At 38.8% G+C, this 23,585-nt stretch overlaps 1 protein-coding gene across 2 annotated transcripts; it reads left to right on the plus strand.

Moving 5' to 3' along the window:
- Positions 1 to 1,493: 1,493 nt before the first annotated feature.
- Positions 1,494 to 22,377, plus strand: LOC115646117. Of its 2 annotated transcripts, XM_030551618.1 has the most exons (9): positions 1,494 to 2,062; positions 5,278 to 5,361; positions 7,216 to 7,287; positions 7,365 to 7,463; positions 9,122 to 9,205; positions 16,923 to 17,039; positions 17,862 to 17,933; positions 21,079 to 21,226; positions 21,456 to 22,377. In XM_030551618.1, exons 1-9 carry the CDS (start codon positions 1,504 to 1,506, stop codon positions 22,222 to 22,224), a joined length of 2,004 nt encoding a protein of 667 aa, XP_030407478.1. In that variant the 5' UTR covers positions 1,494 to 1,503; the 3' UTR covers positions 22,225 to 22,377. The 2 variants fall into 2 exon arrangements, with proteins under 2 accessions (XP_030407478.1, XP_030407488.1); XM_030551628.1 differs by lacking the exon at positions 5,278 to 5,361.
- The last annotated feature ends 1,208 nt before the right edge of the window (positions 22,378 to 23,585 follow it).

Here is a 23,585-nt window from a genome sequence, read left to right on the forward strand (position 1 = left end):
ATTAGTTATTAGAACAAAGGCAGTTCAGAGAAAATACACCTTAAAAACAATAAACCAGATTATATGCATGCCTGCTTTTCCTTAAGGCTTATTTTTTCCTGAATCTGGGAAGGCCCAGCTCCTTCAAACACTGCTACAGAGCCTGTGCTCTGGTCTACACTACAGACTTACATCTATATAACTACGTCAGTCAGGGATGTGGAAAATCCCCTGAGCAACACAGTTATACCGACCTAACCCCTGGCATAGGGCTTCTCCCATCCACATAGCTGCCTACCGTCGGGACGTAGGTAGTGTCTTCACTAAGTACTAGAGCCATGCAGCTGTACCGGTGCAGCATTGTAAGTGTAGACTGGTCTTGTCAGCGTGTCTCCCTATCAGAGCTTACTGACAACTGGCTCTCCTTCTTCTCCTGAGAAGTGCTTTTTAGCTGTTTACTGTCTAGTACTCAGCCTGGGGCTGGAAGTATAACATTGTCTTGTAATTGACACTCTAAACCAGTTGTTCTCAACCAGGGGTACGCAGAGGTCTTCCAGCAGTACATCAACTCATCTAGATCAGTGTTACTCAACCTCAGGGTTGTGATTCCAGGAGGGAGGTAATGGGATGGTTTTAGGGAGATTGTAAGTGCAGTGCCAGAGTTAGGGAGTCTTAATGTGATTATACATCTGGGGGAATGTGTGCATATTCTGTGTGTGTGGTGCACAGCTCCAAGAGTTCAGTTCTATAGAGGAAATAAATGCAGGAAACTAGTACCCGGTTAATGACATATGTTAGTTTTTCACCTCAGTTTACATTTCATTTTGATGAGGTTACTCTTGACCTAAGGATTTTATACTCACCTTCTCAGTTTCTTTAAAGTCCTTGATAATCCACACCTTCCTCCCATGTACATTGTTTTTCTTATTAAATCCTTGTATATAAAAGTTTTGGGGTTATTTTTCTTCTCTCCTGGATTAGAAATATATTTCATTGTTAAAAATTAGAAGCAATATTTTATGGTCAGTAATTCTCATTTACAATTTACTGTAGTATTTGACACTTTCAAAACAGTTTAAAATACTGTAGATATTAGCTTTTTTTTTTTTCCCTTTTCACAAGTAGTCATTCACCTATTTTATTTTAGATCATCGGATCCAAGTTCTGCACCAGAAGCATATGATGCATGAACATAAACTTTCAGAAAAACAAGATGAAGTGTTAAGCACACCCATGACTATGACAGACGTAAAAGGCAAGTATTCCCAGTTTCTAAATTTCTTATCTATCCTCTTAGGATAGAATTCATCCCTGTGCAGAGGGCCAGCACAAAGTCTGTGCATTACTTACATCCCACTTCAACTTTAAAAAATTGAGCTTAAGTGAAACTTAAATAGTGCACAGGCCTTGTGCTAACCATCTGAATTTCACACCTATTGTGTGCACATACAGAATTATGATTTTAATATGTGCAATTATATAGTTTCAGGGCCATCTGTAAAAACACAGTTATTACCAAGTGGAATGCACATTGATGTGCAAGAGATGCAATCTTCTAACAGTGTGACAACAGAAGCAGCTCAGGTTTCTAAGAGTTCTTCAATGCTGATTATTAACAAGCTGCAGAAGATTTTCCCAAATATACTTTTGGACACTCAGACAAAATATAAGGAAGTGGATAATGAAAAAAAAGAAGACGGTAAAAAGAAAAGGATGTTGTTTCCTGATTTGGAGCAAGATAAAAATACTGGTAATAACAAAGACAGATTAACAAGAACTAATATTACTATAAGATTCCATTCCAATGATAATTCAAGCCAAACTCAGATTGATATTTACAATTTAAAAAATTCAAGAGCGAATCCTGAGGTGCATATTGTCGCCAGCAATATTATTGACCAACAAAATAAAATAAATTCAGTAGTAGTACAAGATGATGTTTTGCAAGTGACAGTAAACAGTTCGCTGGATAAGAAAATACAGAATAATACAAAAGTAAGAGAAAAAAGTCTTGCAAAAATTGAGGCTGGAAATATGGAAAGAAACTCCACAGGTAGCAACAGGAAAAAACTTCTTATAGCAGGTATGAAATACTTTTCTCTTTTCAAAAAAACATTAATTCTCTGTGAAAAGCTACATTGTTGCAAAATAAAATGATTTTTACCATAATAATATTTAAAGACAGATTGTAAACTCCTTACTCACATTGGTGAGTAATTACTCAGATGTACAGTCTCACTGATTTTAATGGGACTACTCATGAGTAAATGATCACTGAATGCAAGTGTTTCTCAGTGAAGTATTTAGATTGTAAATTCTTTAGGTCAGGGACTATCTTTGCATTATGTGTGTGAAGAGAACTAGCACAAAGGGAGTAGTAAGCTTTGACTGGATCTTCTAGTTGCTACTGCAATAAAAATATTCAATACAAACAATAATACCCAAGGACATGTGTACTCCATGAAAAGTTTGATGATTCAGCAAATCACCTGTGCAGCTATTGGAGATCAGCTTCAGATACATTTAAAATTTGAAGCTTTTACTAAATTAAATTTGAAAATGAGTAGTCCAATCAGTGAGACAAGGTGGTTGAGGTAATATCTTTTATTGGACCAACTTCTCTTGGTGGGACAGACAATCTTTCGAGCTCTTCTAAGGGTCTGGGAAACTAACATGGCTACAACTAGTTGTTATGTTACTGCAGTGCTGTTGTACATGTTAGCCATGTACGACAGCACTGCATACATAATACAATCAGTGTAATATTGCACATTATTAAATTTGATATTAAATTCTATGTACTCTGGTCCAGATCTTCAAAGATCTTTAGGTGCCACACTCACCTAATTTCTATCAAAATCAATGCACCCAAATACCTTTGAGGATCTGGGCCTCTGTCCCTAAATTTGTAATGCAGGAAAATTCTGCAGCACACTGAATTTAAACCACAACTGCAATGTACACGTTGTCAGAGGAAATTGGAGGTTTTGGCAGATGTAAATATCTGAATGTGAAATTGATTAATTTTAAAACTCGCTGGTGGTGAAATTGACTAAAATGGACCATGAATTTGGTAGAGCCCTCTTACTAGTTAATATTGATATTTAATTGCCATCATGTTTCAGAGTTAACACCCCATTCAGATGAATGAGAGTTGTTCAGACTTTCCAAAGCTGCTATTTCAGGCTGTCTGCAGAATCAAGGATATAGAGCTGCAACCATTTATGCTTGCCTCATATTTGGAAGGTTTTCTTTACAACTATAAATGCTAGAAAATTTTTTCTTTTTAATATAAGATTGAATGCTGAAGCACAATTCTGGAGTATGAATTCTACAGCATATGTCTGTAGAATTATAGAATACATAGGCTCATAGTAGTATCTTGTATCTTGATTCCAACTGTAGTTTTTGAGATTGGATTAGTGGCACTGTATGGTGTTTATTTTGTAACTTTATAATATCAAGTAAAATTTCTCCCACAAAGGAATATAAATCCAAATAGTATTTTTTTAATCTTTCAATTTTGTTTCACAATTAGGTGAAGTTAAAAAAGTTCATATAACAAGTAATGCACAAGATTTTCCAGTGCTAATAAATAATTTTACTTTGAATAGCTTGTACAGTGTACAAAATCAAGTGCCTTTTACTAGTAAGTAGAAAATGTTACGCTTGGTAAGGGTAAAATTAGCCAAAAGGTCTAGATTTGTAAAATAGATTTTCCCATGTAAGCAATATGATGGAGATATCATGAAAGTGAGGCCTTTAACTTGGGGGTGGGTCTAAAGAAAGCAGTTCTCTATTGGCAGCAATAGTGGAAACCATCTTCTGCTATCAACTATATTAAAAACATTATGAAAGCTGTAAAGTCAAGCACGCAAAGATAGGAAATGCCAAAATAAGGGTTGCCTGTTCAGTGGAGTATTTGACAGCACAGGAGAGACAGTCTACCTGCTCTCTGTTCCAGTGCCCAACCCCAGCCCAGGGATCCACTGGGAGCAGCAATTACAGAGAGAGTCCTTCTGAGCCCTCATAGCTCTGGGCTGCCGCATGCTAAATTGCTATGTGTGGATGGCAGATGCACAATCTGATCAGCACTAGGAGCTGTGAGAGGCATAAGCATATTCAATGAAGACTGAATCTTCAGAGATTTTAGCTGCTAAAATATGTCTCTATTGAGCATGTGCAAACTGCAGTTTATCAAAGACTTATGATGTGATTAGACTTGGGGGAATTTTCCCAGGGATAGCAAAAGGCACACTCCTGACACACAGGCCATCCCACTGCCAGATTTCAAGTCTCTACTCCAAAATATGGGGGTAATACAGCATTTCAAAGAAAAAGTCTCAAGAATTTTTTTACATTGTTCTCTGAAATGGCTGAACAATTTTGGCCGAAACCTAAAAACAAACAAACAAATAAATAAATAATAAGCCCAAATAATTAAAGTATCACAAAGTTATCAGCAACTAAAATAGGAGCTAATAATAGGAAGTGTCAGGCAGCCTTAATAATAAGCAGTGGTATCAGCCCTGCCTAAAATAATAATGATGATGAAGGGAGGGATGCAGGAAGAATTATGAAGGGAGGAAACATAGCTTTCAAGAAAGGTGTTTCACTCTTTTGAAACCTCCCCTCCTTCAATTTATCTCTTAACTATTGAATTCCTAATTTAATAAATCTCAGCTGGTAGCTGGAGAGCTGCTTGATTGAAGTGAGCAAGCAATGGATAGGAGCAACAGCCGTAAAAACTGAAGTTTTATACAATCTCAAATCTTTGTGTACGGACCACATGCACTTGCTGCTGCTCAGTGTGTCCTTCAGTATTGCTTATTGGCGGAGGCTGATCTCCTTGGCTAGGTCCAAATTTGGAAGGTGTTCAGTCCCTTCAATTCCAGTTGATGCCACTGAAGATCTGATTCTGCTTTGGAACTCTTGTTGCAAAGGGCACATGTAAAATCTTTGAAAATGGAGCCGATGCGCCACATCAGTTTATACCAGCTGAGGATGTAGATTGATACATTGGAATTAACAATTGTGAGTGAAATTTACTCTGTCTCTATTTTTCCACTTTTCTGAGTAGGATAGTACTCCAAAAGTAGACCATGTGATTTGGGGACAGGGGAATGACCAGAATTTTCCTGTTGAAAAGTCTAATCCCTGGATAATCAAAATGCTTTTCACCCAGCAAATGGTTTTTTATTGATGTAAAGCCAATACATTAACCAAATGATAGCACTGATTTTCATTTTCACCAAATCAATTTTAGAAAATGTAATGTTAAACATTGTACATTTACAGATTTGACCACCAATAGTATGAAAAAAACAAGTAGTCATTCAGCATTTTCTGAAGAAACTTATCCAACAGAGAGCAAATCAACAGGTTAGGAAAAAGATATTTTAAAAAAATTGTATGTGTTTTCCCCCTTCAGAAACATTGTATCATGAAGAGCTTGACTATTTAACATTTTCCATCCCTGAATATTTCCCACCATAGAAACTGTGAAAATTGGTTCTACTTTCAGTTAATCATCAGTCTGCTACAGGAAGCCTATTAAAAACTTCTTGTACTTGACACAAAATTATAAAACTTTGCAGAGGTGACAAAGAAGGGGATCTCATTCATAAAGCCCATATGTTCCTTTTTATGGCATTTTCCCCTGTAGCTGCAAATGTTTTTTTCAGCCTTAATTGCAGCTTTAAGTTTGTTCTGGGAATTTTGTATATGATTAAGTCATGCAAGGAATTTTTGTGACAAAGCTGTTACTACAATTTGAGTAGAGGACCTATCTTCTGGGCTGCCACAGTGGGTGTAGGATAAAGATTTGGAAGCTGTTCTTCTAAAGCTTCCCTTTTTGTTTCTTTTAAATACTGGTATGTTGTTGTATTTGGTGATGAAGAAGAGCAATTTCCCCATTCATTGGAAGGAATTTTGCCTCCAGAACCACCACCTTCCATTGTTGCTCTGTAACCATAGTTGACTGAGAAGCCTGTTTCTGAGATCAGTGGTGAAATATATAGCAATATAGAGATGCTTCCACCACCACCTCAGTGGTAGCAGACAGAGGCAAATTGCTAATATAGCTTACTTTTCCTGAGAGGCATCAGCATCAAAAGTGTCAATCAATTAGGGAAGAGTTTATTTGCATTTGGCATTTATTTAGTTTAGGATTGCTTTATTACTTCATTCAGGAAACAATCTCAATATATTATCCAATTAGTGTACATGGTGTTAAAAGTAAAGATAAGTTTGTAAGTTATACCAATGTAACCCAGGAAATCTAACGTTAAGCCCTATCTAACATCATTGTGTTTACTGTAGGAAGCTGCCCACCATATGTACAGAGGTACAGTAGGCTGAATTAAAGATTAAATGGCAGTTTTACCTTTCACAGGCCAATGGATGTTTGTACAAATGAAGTGCAATTTATTGTTTTTATCATCTTGTGCTGCGTCCCCCTCCCTTTTTTTTCTTTTCTTTCATGCATTTTAGAGGCCTTTCAATGAGAAGGGGATATGACAGGCAAGTTTAATTTTTCATCCAATTTTTACAATAGTAGTGGATGTCACAACACTTCCTTCAGGATGCCAAATCCCAACCTAATGGGCATCCAGTTCCAATGGACAGCCTTGAAAATCTTAGCCTAAACATGTTCCCCATATATTTTACATATTTATATTCTAATAAGGAACAATCCAGCTTTTGACTGAGCTCTCCAAGAAAGGAATATGAGGGTAATTGGACTCACTAGAAATTATGACCAATGCTTTTTAAATTCTGGTTTATTTTCTTTCTTATGAGCTACTGGCAACTAGTGGTTCTATTACTATCAAAACTAAATAGAAAAGTGTTCTACCTGAATGCTTAGCACTGAGAAATCCTGACTGCCAGTACCAGAGTGTCTCTGACACTCCAGTGTGGCTTGTTCTTCCGTCATTGTAAGCTGCCTATCTAACAAGCCTGTTTTTATTTCTGTCTACAGTATGTTCTTCCACTGAGCCATTGCATTGGTGAAGCCATTTACATTTTTAGTTCTGTTATCACAGAGTGTTCTTGCAGAAGCCCTAAAATCCATTTGCATCTACTCATTGTATAGTACCTCCCACTTTACTAGCTACATAATTAAATCATTCCAAAAGATATTTTCATCTTCATTTTTGATTGACAAAAATACTGTTCATTACAATTAAAGTATGGAAGAATTGACCACAAGTGTTTCCATATGTTTGTTTGCAGATCTGCCTGAGTCTGCTACTTATCCACATCGTCAGTTGAACCGTATTTTACAGACGCTGGAAGATCACATGGGTAAATCTAAATATTTATGGTATAACGTTTTAAATATAAGATTCAATCACTTTCTAGTAACTTAATATTTTTTATAGGTGTTCAGACATATAATTTCCAAGGTGTAAAAGAAAACCAATCTCAAGTGTCAGTGAGAATGCTGAAGAATGTATTACAGGACTTACAGAAAGAATATAGTATGTATATTTCACTTGCCATTCATATTTATATTTTGTAAACATAACATTGTTATATTAGAAATATGGATGAACACACGTTAACATACTGGACACAGAGAATATCAAATCCTTCGCTGATGTAAATTGGTGAAGTGCCACTGAAGTCATTGTCAATTTACATCAGCTGCAGATCTGGTACAAGGCCTCTATCTTTAGTTCAGTTTTAACTTGGACTACAGATAGTTGCTGTATAAACTTCACACAGTGTTAGAGGTACTGGTAAATAACATTATTAAAATTATTAATAAATAATTATTAAAATCCATAAACTATGAAATTGTGTGCTGAATGCCTCCAATAGCCAGGAGGGGAGAGGCAAACGTTACCAGATAAGAAATGTAACTATGTTTACATTTCTTGAACAGAGAGAAAAAGGCATGGAGAACAAATAGCCATCTGTTCTTTTAAGAATTTACAAATGAAGGCCCTGATCCTGCAATTGCTTATGTACCTGCTTAAGCTCAAGCACATGAACAGTTCCATTGATTTTAGTAATGATTTCAATAGATAAAATCAATGGGACTTATTAATGTGCTTAAATTTAAGCAGGTAAATAAGTGATTGCATGATCAGGGGCTAACTTATTACCCCTAAACTATGTACACAATGTAATTTAAAAAAAATATCCTGCTATAAAAAAGCACCCTCAAATGCTGTACCAAACATATTGGTGGCTATAGTATGTACACACGTAAAAATCCTGCTGCCGCTGAACTTAAATCACAAGTACATTTCACATAGGCCTAGAGCTGGTGCTGGGGGCATGCAAAGAGTGCAGATGCATGCAGCACCCTATTTAGTAGCCCAAGCAATTAAACAAATAGGAAGGTGCTAGGAGGTGAAACCTCCTATTAGGGAAGGGAGAGCAGTGGTAGTCAGGGGAGTGCCTGAAGAAACAGATGCCTCTTTCAGCAGTTCTCACACTTCCTCTGGAAAGAGGTACAGCAAGCATTGTGTAGACCACTGAACAACCAGTCATCAGCTGGTATGCCGTGTTCAGTTCAGTGATGGAGGAGGCACCATGCCCTGCTGCCATTGAGTTTACTGGCCTATTGATCCTGCTATTATTTCTGCTTTTAGAATTGGATCTGAGAAGTCATTGCAGTGGATAAATGCTTTTCTTTTTCAAGTACTTTTTCCAACACTAGAAAAAAATCACCCTCTCATACACATTTGTGACATTGAAAAGTATAGTATAACCGTGCTCTGCTCAGAGTAACCTTTCTTGAATAAATATTATTTTGTCATAAGAAAGACACTGAAAACAGACAATAAATACTGAGTAGAAATGTTGCTTTAATGGATATTTTGCCTGAGTAAAGACTGTAGGAGTTGGCCCTGAGAATACAGAACAAAGACTCACTAGTAAAAAAAAAAATTGAAAATACAAAAAACCAAAGAATAAAAGAAAGGAAATAAAATATTTCTGGGCCTGATTTATTAATAGCTTGAAAGGTTCATTTGTTATGGATTAGGTTGAGAACACAGCAATTCCCCGAGTTGCATGTAAAGCAACGAACTATATCAGCACTGCAACTTATCAATGCAATACTTTGAGTTTATAGAAGTAAAAACATTTTTAAAATAAACATTTCCCCCCCCCCCTTGTTGTATAGAAACACAGGTGCCTTTAACAGGTAGTGAGAGTATGAACTCTTCAGTCATGGAAAACATTCTTCAAAATTTAAAAAAACATAAAGGTAAGGGAAATGTGGATTGATTGCACATAGAAAGAAAATAGCAAACTAATGTGCATGTTAATAGGGATGTAATTATAGTAGTCCTTGGCTGTTAGAAATCTGCTTCCAACAAGTTTCATTTTCTGATTCAAGGCTGACAAGTGTAAAGGTCCTTCTAAGATAGTAAGTATTTTAAAAGCTACATAAGAGAAAAACATGTTTTGAAGTATTTACTGAAGCAAGTTAAGAATATACAGTGTCCCTAACAAAAGAGCATTGGCCTGCTAAACCCAGGGTTGCGAGTTCAATCCTTGAGGGGGCCACTTAGGGATCTGGGGCAAAAATCTATCTGAGGATTAGTCCTGCTTTGAGCTGGGGCTTGGACTAGATGACCTCTTGAAGTCTCTTCCAAGCCTGATATTCTATGATTCTATGAAAATCTCATCATTTTATGTAATTTCCAAGGCCATCAGTTAAAATAGGCCCTGATACAGGAAGGTACTAAAACACTGGCTATCAGTCAGGTAGAGAGAGCCTTCTCGACCCTATTATTCAGAGTTATCAGAAGAGACACCACTTCCCCAGCATCACTCCCTGGCACCCCCACTGCAGTGTTTATAGCAGTAGTGCTGTGGTGGGCAGAATCCATAGGGCTGGGTTAGGGCTGGCCTGGGGGAGGGGGGCAAGTGGGGCAATTTGCCCCAGGCCCCGGGACCTGCAGGGGCCCCACGAGCCCTGGCCCTATGGCGGTCCGGGACTGAAGGGCCCCCTGCCACCAAAGTGCCCCACAAGCCCTGGCCCGGCGGCAGTAGGGGTCTTCGGCCAGCATTTAGGCAGCAAGGGGCCCTTCAGTTGCTCTGGGTCTTCAACTGCATTTGACTGAAATGCTGCCGAAGACCCGAACCACTGCTGGGTGAGTACAAGCACTGTAGCTCCCCTGCTTTTCCCCAGGCCCCCTGAATCTTCTGAACGGCCCTGGGCTGGGTGATCGCAGAACAAGTTTGTTAATGTCCCTCAGGAAGCAAGGAGTGCCCCACAACTGTGGAGGCTGGCCAGGCATAGCTCTCACTTTGGCCTATTGTGATCGTATCAAAATTCATGGATTGTAAGGTATTCATTCACATAACTCTGGGGGTTTCAAATGTAATTTGGTGTCTTCTCAGCATATTTTACATTGTGTATGATTTTAAAAGTGCATTAGGAAAAGCAGTTTCACACAGGAGTAATGGTTTGTGTGTTTTTAATTTGTTTTTGAAACTTAATTGCATAAGGGGCAATGATTATTTACATTCAGAGAGCACTCTCAGCCCTGCTTAATCTCCTGCCACTTGTCACTTACATTCATGTCACTTTAAGTATCCATGAATGAGTCTTTCTCCCAAGGGAAAACGGCACAGAACTGTGTATGGGCATGTGCTGCCTGATGTGCACTTCCCCAATGGAAACATCAGCAGAGCAGACAGTGTAGAATGGACTCTGAATGTTAATAAACCAGTTAGTTAATCCCAAACCATCTATCTGCAAGAGGCAGAGAGTGACCAAGCTGGGGCACTCCATCTTTTCTGCCCCATTCCCACCCAGCTGCTAAAAAGAGGGCTTTACCCTCTTGTTCCTGGCTGCTGGGAGGAAAGGGAGGCTTTCTGCTACTGTACCCTGGTAGCTCTCTTCTGCCCTCTCTGTGATTGGGGGCAGAGACGTTTTGGCAGTTATAGCATTGCTAGGCATTTTACTGAATGCTGGAGCTGTCCATCTACCTGACCTCTGCAAATGGAGCAGAGCAGGGAGTGCTGCTTTGATTGTCACTGCTATAGCTCTGCCTAGGTAAGAGCAAGTGGAGAATCATTCAGTGATAGCAGCAGCGGGACTCAGGGTTTGCAAAAGCCAGCAGGTGTCTAACACAATGAGCCCTTTCAGTGCGCAGACTCTAATTACAGGTCATCACTTCTAGCTTCCCTTCACTACTTGATAGTTCATTAGCCACTATTTATTTTCTTCAAATTTTTACTATCATACATTCAGTTTCTACTTTAAGGAACAGCTCCAGCATGACCCAACATGCTAAAAGAGTCACAATTGAAGACATTAACTTTTTTATGCAAGATGTTATACAGTAGATCTCTAAAGACAGGAATCTGATGTTATTTGCACTGAACAATGTAGAGTTGAGTCGGCCTGGGGACAAAGAAAGAACAAAAATGTTTTGTGATTGGTAGTTTATCATATATACTGTAACTATTTGCCTTGTACAGTGTTTATGCTTCCTACTAGAAACAATCTATTTTTAAAGGAGGTACCTTACTCAGGAGAGAGCTTGCATTCTGTGGAATTTCCTTAAATTAAGCCAATTGTAATTAACAGGGAATAACCGAAATATTTGTTGTGCGATCCTTCTGCTTGCAAATTATTCTGTATTTGAAACACGAGATGCTAGCAAGTCCTTCTGTGATTAGTATGTAAAAAAATCTTTCAAGGGATAATGAATTTTTCCCCTAAAACATTTATACTAATCTAGTTCTTTCATTATTGAACCAAATTCATCCCTGGAGTAACTTCACTTATGTCAGTATTATTACTCTAAAAATGAATTTGTCCAAAACATTTTATAAAAGTCTATCTATAATGGTTTCTTTATGAACCAGTTTTTTTAAATTATTGAAGCTGAGATTTGAAGTTATCTGTATTGGACCTTTGTTCTTTAAGGCACCATAGAATGGCTTGGCAACTTTCTCATTGCAGCTTCAGAAACAAAGTGCAATCCTACAAAGTTATAGCAGGCTGCTGAATTGTTGGGCATTAAAACTAGGGCAGGATTAAGGCAATTCAGGGCTACACCTTTAAGCCAGGACCTTTCCTCTCACTTGAAGTGATAGTGGTTGAGGGCCTGTCTCCCAGAGAGGCAGGGATATGGAGCCCCCTTCCTTCCATTCCCCCTCTGCTCCCGCCCTGGAGTGAGACTAGGGATCTCCCCCTCCCCTTAGGAGCATCAGGATTGTTTTGATTGGTGGTCCCGCCCAGAGCAATGGGGCTTAGAGCTAAAATCACAGAGTGGGTACTTCTAGACTGCAGGCACTGGCTGTGAATACAGCTCAAGCAAACATATTTGAGCAAGCTTTTCTCTAGCTAATGCAGGTCTTGGATCAGCAAGGCTGTGGCAGCATGAGCTGTATGAATCTGTCAAGAAGACTGAGTAATTATGTGTGAGGTTAGCCTGTGCTGAAGCTCATGCTGCCAGTTTCACTATTCCAGGACCCCAGCTAGCTAGAATAAAGCTAGCTCACATATGTCAGTTCAAGTCACTCTACACTACAATAAAAGACTCGTGGCATGGCTCCAGCTAGCCTGGATCACCTGACTGAGGCTCATAGGGCTTGGGCTGGAGAGCTACAAATTGTAGTATAGATGCTCAGGCTGGAAGCTAGGCTCTGAAACCCAGCGATGGCGGTGTGTCTCAGTGCCCCAGCTCCAGCCTAAGCCTGAGCATCTGCAGTTCTGAGCCTCCCACAGCCCAAGCCCAGTGAGCCTGAGTCAGTCAAACTGGGCTTTGAGACTTGCTGCTGTGGGTTTTTTTGTGCAGTTTAGATGGACATGAGCTGGCTGGGGTAGTTCACACCTCTTAAGACATTGTTCCAAGCTGCCAGCTTACTCAGGCAGGCCTCACTGCATTGGTTACATGTGGCTCATGTTTTTAATTTTTTTTTCTTTGGAAGCAGGAGGGCTAGGCATTCCTTTTTGGGGAAAAAAAGAAAAGAAAGCAAGCTGATATTGTGTCATCATAATGTGATTCCTGGAGCTGGGGTCCTGGGCATGGGCTTTAAAAGTTCATTAATCCTGCCCTGACAAAATCCTATTATCAGTCATGACTGACACATTAAGCCTCTAGGCGTCTCATGTTTTCCACAGCTGGTTCTGTCCAAAGGTGAATTCTGTTTGGTTACTTTGAGCAAAAATAATCCAGCCAGTTTTATTTTTTTTTACTGAGGGGAAAATGAGGAAAGCATATTTTCCTTACTTTGAAATTCTTGCAACTTTTGGTGTTCACTACCCAACAGTCAAAAATGCTGTGCTTTGAATACTGCAGTTTGTCATGGAAATAGTTCTCATGGGCAAATAGTACATATGTGGATTTACTCCAGAGGAACTGGTTTGGATTTGACCAAATTCTGAGTGTTTGAAAATTTCACAATGAGCAGACAGTCGTTTTTTTGCTAAACTTGTTAAAGATGAACCTATTACATCTTGTGCAATCATAAGATGATGGTGACCCTATGGTGTGGTGGTACTTTTTTGGCATGCTATCCCATGCACCTATGGTAGATATCCATAGAAAGTGACTGACCAATGTTCCTGGGTTTGCTTTCAGTCCTACAATGTAAGTAACTGGTCCCCAGATCGCCTGATGAGCCCTTTCTGTTCCTGTCCCTCTCTCCCCAAAGAACCTGGAACCTGTGAGATAAACTCAGGGAAAAATGATCAGGAAGTGATATATCTAACTTAGGAACAATACGTATTATCACTTCTTTCATTCATCTGAGAAAGTCCAGGTATGCTAAAGACCAAATTGCAGATTTAATGAGGTGTTACTGTCCCCAATGTACAAAGGAAAACAGTTCTGGAGAATTTAAGATATTCTGATGCTTTGGAACAAAACTGTTTCTGTTTCAATACATGGAAGTCTGATATTTGGCATGTGCAATAACAGTTTCCTTCATATACAGCCATCATCTACTGAAGCCTGCAAATTCATTAATTGCATGATAAAAAAGCTTTCTTTCACTTACTTATAATTGCTTAGTGAAGCTTTGCCAGAGAAAGATTTGTATTTACTTCCATGCCTGGAAGAGAGATCAGACCATCAGACTGATTTTGAAAGATGTGCCATTTGGCATTTTGTTAGCGATTGCTATTTCCAGGTAAAGATCTTATAGGTCAGAGCTCATTTTCTAACTTAATGCTATTCATCTTCGCTCTCCTCCTCACAGGTCCCTCATACAATTGGTGACTATGTTCCTATTCATACAATTTTAGGCTCCCACAGAAAAGCTTATATCCCATATTGAAGGAATTAATCTTGCTTCTATTTTGCAAAGTTTTTTGGTTTTTTTTTAATATTCCTCAGATTTCCCCACGTAGAATATTCTAGGTAATTTATACAGGCTTCCAATCACACTGCTCAAGATCAGTCCATACTCTCCTGCATGCATCCATTCTTTCACCTACAAACAAACTGTTCACAGCCTCTCTGGGATATCCTAGTTATTGAAAATTAGACATGTGGAAATGATACCGTGGTTGCCATTAAAAAATAGTAACTTGCCAGTAGATATTAAGGCCATACATATAGACTATATAGTGACAGGTGCTTTAGAAATGTAGGTAGGTACAGTGACTTCTCACTTAAAGTCGTCTCGCTTAATATTGTTTCGTTGTTACGTTGCTGATCAAATAGGGAACATACTCATTTAAAGTTGTGCAATGCTCCACTCTTACGTCGTTTGGCTGCCTGCTTTCTCCACAACTAGCAGCCTCCCTATGGCCCCCTCCCTCCAGCACCTCCCGCATGCCGGCAGACTCTGCAGATCAGCGCCTTCCCCCCTCCCCCCACCTCCTGCCCGCGGCAAGCAGCTGGCTTGCAGCGTTTTGGAGGCAGAAGGGAGTGGGGAGGCGCGAGGACTCAGCGTGCAGGCTCCCCATCCCTCCCCTGCCTCCCGAACACAGCAAGCCAGCTGATTGCCCCAGGCAGAAGGGACGGTGAAGGAGTGAGGACTCAGCGTGCCTCCCCTCTCCCTCCCCTACCCGGCAATCAGTTGGCTTGGCGTTTAGAAGGGAGGGGAGAGAGAGGGGAGGAGCCAGGATGCAGTGAGTGAAGTAAAGGGGGAGAAGATGCGGGTCAAGGGTGGGGGCTTGGGGGCAGGAGTGGAGTGGGTGGGCTGAAGGTTGAACCCCCACCTCTGGTGCTTGCAGAGTAGGGGAAGCTGCCTTGGAACCTAACCTCCACTATTTACATTAATTCTTATGGGGAAATTGGGTTTGCTTAACATCGTTTCACTTAAAGTCGCATTTTTCAGGAACATAACTATAACGTTAAGTGAGGAGTTACTGTAATTACCTATCTGCAGTAGATACTACACTGTCCCACTATATCACAATTATTGCCTGTTCCAAGAAAAGGGTAGTACAGATTGCCAAATGTCAATTTTTTAAGTGGTGTCCACTGTCCATACATAAGTTATATTGCTGTTAACTCCTTTTCAGAAGAAGGATGTTTGCTGGCCAATGCAGCCTGATCACTGCTGTGGCTACTTGAGAACTGGTACCGATGGGCTAAGAATTGCACACGCCACTGCTCTGGAGTACAACTATTTCTTGTCCCCCCCACTCCTCTAGCTCACTTGTTTATCTCATTCACTTGTTGTATCTTGTTCTTTTTTTAGAGTGTAAGCTCTTTGAAGTAGGTACTGTCATTCACTGTGAGTTTATACAGAGCTTAGAGCACAATGGTATCGAAGCCTCTAGGGTTCGCAATAATAATGATCCACAGAGTCTTTAGAACCTTTCCCATGAGACCCTCCCCATTACTCCACATCTTCCTCACTGCTCTTTTTTAAAGTCACTTCTCCCCTAACCTTCTTTTGTCCCTCTCAGCATATGGAAGTTTGTAGTGGAAGCTGGTTCTAATAAATTGTTAGTTTTGTGTTGAATATTGCATTAGCTGTTAGATATTTTTCAGTTACATGACTAGCGTTTTGTACATTGACTTTGTTACCAGTGTTACTTTTTGTATTTATACTGATGTAACATGGTATGAGCCAATATTTCAGTTACCCATTTCCTTTTTGATACATTAATATTATGGGATACAAACTATTTGAAATATAAAACATTTTACTGTACAACCAGAAAAAGGGATATTAATTGTCATCCTCAAATTGGATGAAAGACTGGTGGAAAGACTCCAATTGACTTCAGTGAGCTTTAGAGCAGAATCTTATAGTACAAAAAGCACATTAAATGTGTTTATACTTTCTTTTAAAACCAAACGGCCAGAAGCATGATCATGATCCCACCTTCCTATCATAGACAAAGCTTTTTTGGGGGTGGGGAGGGGGGAGATGAAGGCCTATTGGTAATACGTGTGAAATATATATGTGGCAGTGGGGAGTGGTTTCATCTAATTCTAACCGAATATATTTAGACTAAGTATCTTTGATTTGGTAGTGCTGCTATTTTCATGGGCTGTATATTCTTCATTCATTTTTACCAGGGTGCCTTGAATATATCTAGGCAGTGATTTGGCTCAGTCCACTTTCTATCTGGATATTGTGCCTATAGTGTCAGGGTTCTACATAATGGGACTTGCTTCTACAAAATTGTGGGGTGGCGTTTGTGTTTTTGGTTTTTGTCAATAAACTATTCAGCTTCTTACTGTAGTAAAGTAAAATATGTGCAATTTGGATGTCACCCAATATGTCTGGTTTATCTATCTGCATCAGTTAACTTGATTTTGAAAACTATTATTTTTTAATAATTTAAATTTTCCCCAGAAAAATAGGGGGGGTTGGTTTTGTTTGTTTGTTGGTTGTCTGGGGATGGATGGGTGAGATCACTCACTCACAAAAATACAAAATGATCTTTAACTTTTAAAGCTGAGAAATATTACATCATTGATATGGTCACAATCAGGTAGTGAAGACGTAACAAATGCCATTTTTAAATTAATTGTTGTTTTCTCTTATTAAAGAGAAGTCAGAATCCAGTGAAAAGGAAAACAAGACACAGACACCTTTTGAGGGACAAAGTCGCAGTCTACAAGTCTCAGATGAAAATATAGACCAATTTAAAGTAACATTTGTGCCAGGTAATATCCATTCATTATAAACTGGAGTAGCAAATCAAAATGTCTGCTGTACGTAATGTCTCCAGTTTTATCTCTTAGGCCACGTCCAGACTAGGTATTAAAATCGATTTTAGATACGCAACTTCAGCTACGGGAATAACGTAGCTGAAGTCGAATTTCTAAAATCGAGGTACTCACCCGTCTGGACGGCGCGGCATCGATGTCCGCGGCTCTCCGTGTTGATTCCGGAACTCCAGACTAGACGCGATATATCGATCCCCGAGCAATCGATTTTAACCCGCCGATGCTGCGGGTTAGTCTGGACGTGCGCTCTGTGTAATAACCACTAAATGGCTTTTCACTTCAGTTGTTTTCTGCTAAATAGACTACTGCCTACACACCACAGGCTGATTTTATATTAAACTACAACAGACTGCACCTAAATATTAGGGGTCATAGTCTGCGCTTGCCTCAAACTGAGCTCCAAAGTTGTACCTGAAAGTTTTGCAATCACAAAGCCGGTAGTTAGACATGTAACTACTCCTGCAGGTGTGCACAGTGTCAGAGGCCAAGCTTTAAAATATTAGTAACTGTCAAATTTTTCAAAATCAATCAGAAAAAGCTTTTCTAAGTTTATCTTCTGGACTTTAGTGTCTAGATATCTCTGCCATACGTGCATTAGAAATGCCTGTATGGGCTCACCACATCTCTACGTTTAACCTGTTAGCATGTCACAGTTATGGGCTGAATAAGTGATTGCTAAGAAGCCATAATTTGCCTTAGTGCTTATTGTGCTACTAATTAAGACACACTTAGAATTTACTCTTTTTCCCCCCCAAACAGAGCCTACAAGTGTCACAACAAAGGCAAACATGAAGGATGCCAAACGATTTGAATTTTTTAAAGAGCATGAAGGTAAAATATTGGCTGTTACTTATTTAAAAAAAATAAAGCTGCACATTAAGTCAAGGCTTTAGTGTAGGCAAATAGATAAAATACCAGTTTGCTCTGCCTGCCCATCTCAACAAAATGAACTGTAGTTTAGTTAAAAGGAGTCTTACCTAATGCAACAGGGGTATAATTTCAGCTTTGTTGTCCTGTATTTATTGACTTAGTAAGCTACTGCTATTTTTAAACTCTTGATTTATGCCTTTCAGTTGAGTTTTATTCAGCTAAAATGTATTGTGTGTGTTCAGCTGAAAGAGGGCAAACATTTTTCTCTGGCTATGGCAATTTGTTTGCATACACTTCAATTACAACATTAAAAGGGCAGATTGTGTTGTTGTTGCGCTGCTTACATTACAATAAAAGCATCTAATAAAGTGAGACATGAGAAATCAGAGCTAAATACGATACAAAAACTGTGGTCTACCTATTTACTAAATTTAATTTTGTACTCAAGCTGCATGGCTTTGGTTTCAGAATTCATCAAACAAGTCACAAGAAAATAATTTACAGATAGTTCACCAGTATGGCTCTGGGTTAGCAGGACTTTATCTATGGAATCAAGTTCAGCTGACAGATAAAAAAAAGGTTAAATAAATGCAGTATTGCTATTTTTAACATGAATGCAACCAATAAATATGGGTGGATGTATTTTCCCTCAAACAGTCAATCATCCAGTTGAAAACTTACAGCATGTGATTCCTAGAAACTAGACTATGGGAAGAAAGGGCTACTAGTGGCATTTATTGGAGAGAATAAGGTGGAGTCCAGTAGCAGCATTGCTGGCTGGTAGTCTCTCTCTATTGCACTGAGAGATTTTTATTTACATTAGTAGATTTTAGTGAGATATATGCTAAATTACTGCTATAAATGCTGGCTTTTGGATTCCAGAGTACTGTTGCTGCAGATTAGATTGCCAGAATTAAGAGTGCAGTTTCTAAGGAGTAGATTTAGTACAACATGTGTCCAGCTTCTATGCATACTGATTTTTCTTGGCTTCCAAAGCTTTGTTCTGAAGCCAAATGTTTACTGGCAGAGCATCTGAGTCCAAGGTCAGATTACTGCAGAGGCAGTACACATAGCCCTGAGGGAAGATAATCATCTCTCTAGGGACAACCTCAACTCAGCTGAAGGAGCATCATTGATTGACTTTGAAGGGGGGGATCATCACAATGAATTATATTAAGGGTAGAGAGATTAAGTAAAATGTTGAAATGGGTCCTACAAGACACCCCTTGCTTTCCTTCTTCTCCTTAACAAAACAAAAAGGAAGAGCAACTAAGAATGGGGGAAGGAAAGCAATACAGACACTAGAAGAGAGACGGAGACTAGTAGGAACAGGGTCTGGGGAGAAGAAATAAATGAAAATCGGTGTGTGTATGGGAGGGCGGGGACAGGGTGGAGAGACAAGTCACAGAAGCAAATAGCTTACTTATAGGGGCAGGACTGTTTGACAGAAACTCAGAAATTTCTTCCCCTAAATCTTACTCTTTGAAAGAGATAGAAGGGTGATTCATTATTACACATAGCCCCCTACAATTTGATCAGACATTTTAAACTATAGCTTGTTGCTATTTTAAATACATTTATTAAGCATGACCATCTATTCACTCATCTCCATTATTACGATGCTTCCATGCATTTCAATTACAAGAGTAGGAGAGTTAGGAGGAGCTATTGTGTGACAGAGGCACATACGGAGTAGTGACGAGTCCTGTTTTAGAGCTCTCATAAACAAGGTTGAAAAGTATTTGGGAAGAAACAGAGGGCCATATTCAACCTGAAGTAAATGGTGGTAAAGCCAAATTTAGCAGATATTTTAAAAGTGCTGTAAATTAAACATGTTTAGGGCATGAAAAAGTAAAAGTTGCAAGTTTGGCTTTCATTGGCTATGCAAAACAAGTGTAGCTTTGTGCTGATGGCGTGGAAGAGTGTTGTAATGAGCAGGGAAATGAAAGCTGCCCTCCTCATTCCAATTTACATCCACACCATCCTCAACACATTTGGGAGAAACTCCAGGCCCAGCATAAGCCGGAGCAGCTACCATTAACTTCCACACAAGTTGTATCCACTTACACCAGCCTTGAATTTGACCCTAGAATACCAAATCAGTGATTACACTTATTTTTACACACCCACTGAGGGCTTTGGTTATCAAGCTACATCATTGCTTGCCTAACTTTCAGCATATGAGTAATCCCAATTGTGGTCAGACTCAATATCCTTTTACACTTTAATTAGTGGTGTAAAATGCATGTCAGCTGTAAACTTGCCCAATTTTGACATTTAGGCCTCAATTCATGAAGGTTCTTAAGTACAGAACCTTCATGAATTGAGGCCTAAATGTCAAAATTTGCCAAACTTTAAGCATGAGTAGTCCCAGGAGTCTATAAGCTTAAAGTTAGGTACATGTGTAAGAGTATCTTGATGAATCAGGGCCAAAGTGTCACATCAGTGAAAGTTACAATATTCCATTTCTTGCACCTGACATCTAATTTACCCCACCATTTAAGTCGCTGGTGAGTTGATCCACAATGCATTGTTTGAAATGTCCTTATGACAGCAAGATTCCAAGGCAAAGATAATTTGTATTTAAAATTGATGCAATGATGTAAACACTAAATACAGTGCTGAGTTTAAATAAATAATAAAACTTCACAGCCGTCCTTAAATATTGAAATTACAGTTCACTTCCTGGTGACATTTGAGGACTACAGGATTGGCCTTACTAGCAAAGCTTTACTGGCATGAATGGGAGAGTATGTATTGTGGTTCTCATGTATGCTTGTCTGTTACTGATCTGAGTGATTGGAAAGGGAGTAGAGACAGGAGGGAATTTGGCTCCATCCTTACTAGTTGATCTATACAAAATATTTAAATTGCCATTGTCATAAGAGCATTTCAAGAAAATATACCAAAAACATATCCCAAAGTGCACAAGTTGCATGACTTTAAAGAGCTCTGTTTGGTGCTACTTTAATGCAAAAATGTAACAGGATTTTTACTAATGCAAAGAAATTACAAAAGGAGAAGAATGTTTTACTATGATTTGCGGCCATGTTTAGAACATACACTCATTTCCCCCTCTAATGTGGAATTGTATAATTTCCTTTAGGTATTCATGACAAGAAAAAAGCAAAAGCTGCAGATCTTAAAGGCCTTCTAAAGCACATTATCATAGCCTGTGTAGCGGTCACTGGTTTGATATTGGCTGTAATAGTGTTGATGCACATATTTACTTCGATATTTGCGAAGAACAAACAGTGAGTTGCTTTTCCCCCCATTATATAGTACATAGTTGCTATCGAATAATTAAGATGTTATGGTTAAATACACATAACGTTTTTTTGAATTCTGGAGCACAGTGTTAATTCCTCAAAGTAAGAGACAACATCAGACTATAAATTAGGTTTCTGCTGTAAGAATTTTTAAATTGTTATCCAAATTCATAAAAATGTATATTACTTTCTGAACTTATTTTTATTATTGTAGGGAACCAGTAATAACTAATACTTACAACATTTACAAAAGAGAAAACCCAACAAAAGATGAAGCCAAATCAATCACAGAAATAGACTGCAAAGAACTGAAAAAAGACGTTGCTGTAGTGAAAAATCAGTCTGAACATAGTAACCTGAATCAACTACCACTGCATTTATCAACAGACAAATCTAAAGAAAATGGTCAAGACTTAGAACATTCAGAAAAACAACCAGACCATAATACTTCCTCCATTAACTCTCCATCAAAAAGGATTGATGAAAGAAATATAATTCTGTCAACATCAACTGAACCTTTAGAGTGTAACCACTCTTCACAAATGCCCCCTGACAATTGTTCATCTTCAGAAATGAAAACATGCAAGAACCACAGAACTAGACCTAGAACTTTAAAAACAAATCAATCTTGTTGTCACAAACCAAGACAACATTGTACAGAACCAAAAGAACATGGTTATAAAAGACTACAGGATAAAGATACCGCTCTTCACAGAAAGCATTTAAACCATCAAAGATCATCTAGGCATGACAGACATAGATCAAAGTCCACAAAATGTAATACAAGTCATTCAAACTGTTCACTTCTAGATGGATGTTGTCATGACTCAAGTCCTAGTGATGATTCTTCATCAGATATATTCATTTCTTCAGATACAACTGCAAAAACACATCTATCAGAAATATCCCAACATGATGGTTCAAAGTGTACATATTCTCAGCACAGAATGGGTTCTTGTAGCTCTGATTCATATTCTGATTAGAACATTAGTAGCACTCAAAGGAGTAAACATTATCATTCTGCATGATCAGTGATATCCATCAGCATGTAGTACCAATCATTTTACCACGTGTGATCATGATAGTCCTGGGTGTTATGGAGGTTGTTTTCTTTTGTAATCATGCTAATAAATAAATATTTTTATATTAGGCTTCTGTACTTGCTAATGTAGAGATTAGTTTCAGATTTGTTAATGACATCTTATAAACTATTAAGCTAACATGCACATTTTCTTTATATGTTTGAGTTTCCACAATGCCCATAACTAATATTGCAATACTAATACCATAAATGAGCCACACAGAAAAGACCCATACTGAATGTTAATCTATCAAGCCTTTTGGATTTTTTTTAATCAAATGTTTTTGTCTCAGTTCCCCCAACCCCAGTGATCGTTCTCTGGAATGTGAAGAGTTCGGTTTACTGACACCTGCATTCTAACAAAATTAAATCCCTTATCCAGTACTGGTCCAGTTCCAACTGAGCAAGAAGAGATGGATGCTAGACATTAGAAGACATTTACCCCTATCCCAACACCAGAATTGTAAATGAGAGAGACCCCGCACATTATAAAGGGCTCGATACAGGAAAGCACCTTTGCACATGCTAAACTTTAAGCATAAATGGTCCCACTGAAGTCAAGTGGACAGCTCAAGTGCTTTGCTGAATCAGGGCCTAAATGAAGAAACATTTTGTAAGATGAAGTATAATCATACACAACAAGAAATGTTCACATACAAATATTAGAACAGATCATCAATTTAAGCTGCTCTGAAGAGGATGACATTTTCAAACTTGTGCATAAATCTGTTTAGTTTTCTTAGTGCAAAGCAACAATTGAATGTTTACTTATGTAAGCAGAGTCAGGATGAGCTCTACCCTGACATCTGGTGGTGAATTATGAGGAGTGTGGAAAGAATCTCAGGGAGTGTGGAAAGGAATTCCAGGTATTTGCATTGGCACACCCAGCCCACCTAGCATAAGCCCATGGCAGCCTGGGATGGTTATTTTGACAGCTGGGATCCTCAATTTCTTTGTTATTGGGGCAGGAGGAAAAAAAAGTGCTGTCACCCTAATTATGTGAATGAGGAACTATGAGACTGCTTTATGACAGAAATGACTCAACCTAAATTAAGTAGTACTTGCTAGACAAGGGACATGGGTTCCAAAACCCAGTGAATTGCGAGAGGTTCCAGGATCCCTGGGTCAGTACCCCTTGCAAGCACCTGTTGAGTGTTCCACTGTATTGGGAAATAATTGTGTTTATGTTTTGAGGAAATTACTGTTTGTATAATGGCTAATATGTCACGTTTGTTGGGCCCCGGTCCTGCAGCCTCTAGCTCA

This window comes from Gopherus evgoodei, chromosome 1, assembly GCF_007399415.2.
Source record: "Gopherus evgoodei ecotype Sinaloan lineage chromosome 1, rGopEvg1_v1.p, whole genome shotgun sequence".
Lineage (NCBI taxonomy): Eukaryota > Metazoa > Chordata > Testudines > Testudinidae > Gopherus > Gopherus evgoodei.

What these genes read in the sequence shown, in the direction of transcription:
- LOC115646117 (XM_030551618.1), top strand. Translation starts at nt 1,504, where the DNA reads ATGCACATTGATGTGCAAGAGATGCAATCTTCTAACAGTGTGACAACA. An exon ending in GGACTTACAGAAAGAATATA is followed by an intron (nt 7,464 to 9,121) that starts GTATGTATATTT and finishes CTTGTTGTATAG; the next exon opens with AAACACAGGTGCCTTTAACA. An exon ending in ATTTTTTAAAGAGCATGAAG is followed by an intron (nt 17,934 to 21,078) that starts GTAAAATATTGG and finishes AATTTCCTTTAG; the next exon opens with GTATTCATGACAAGAAAAAA.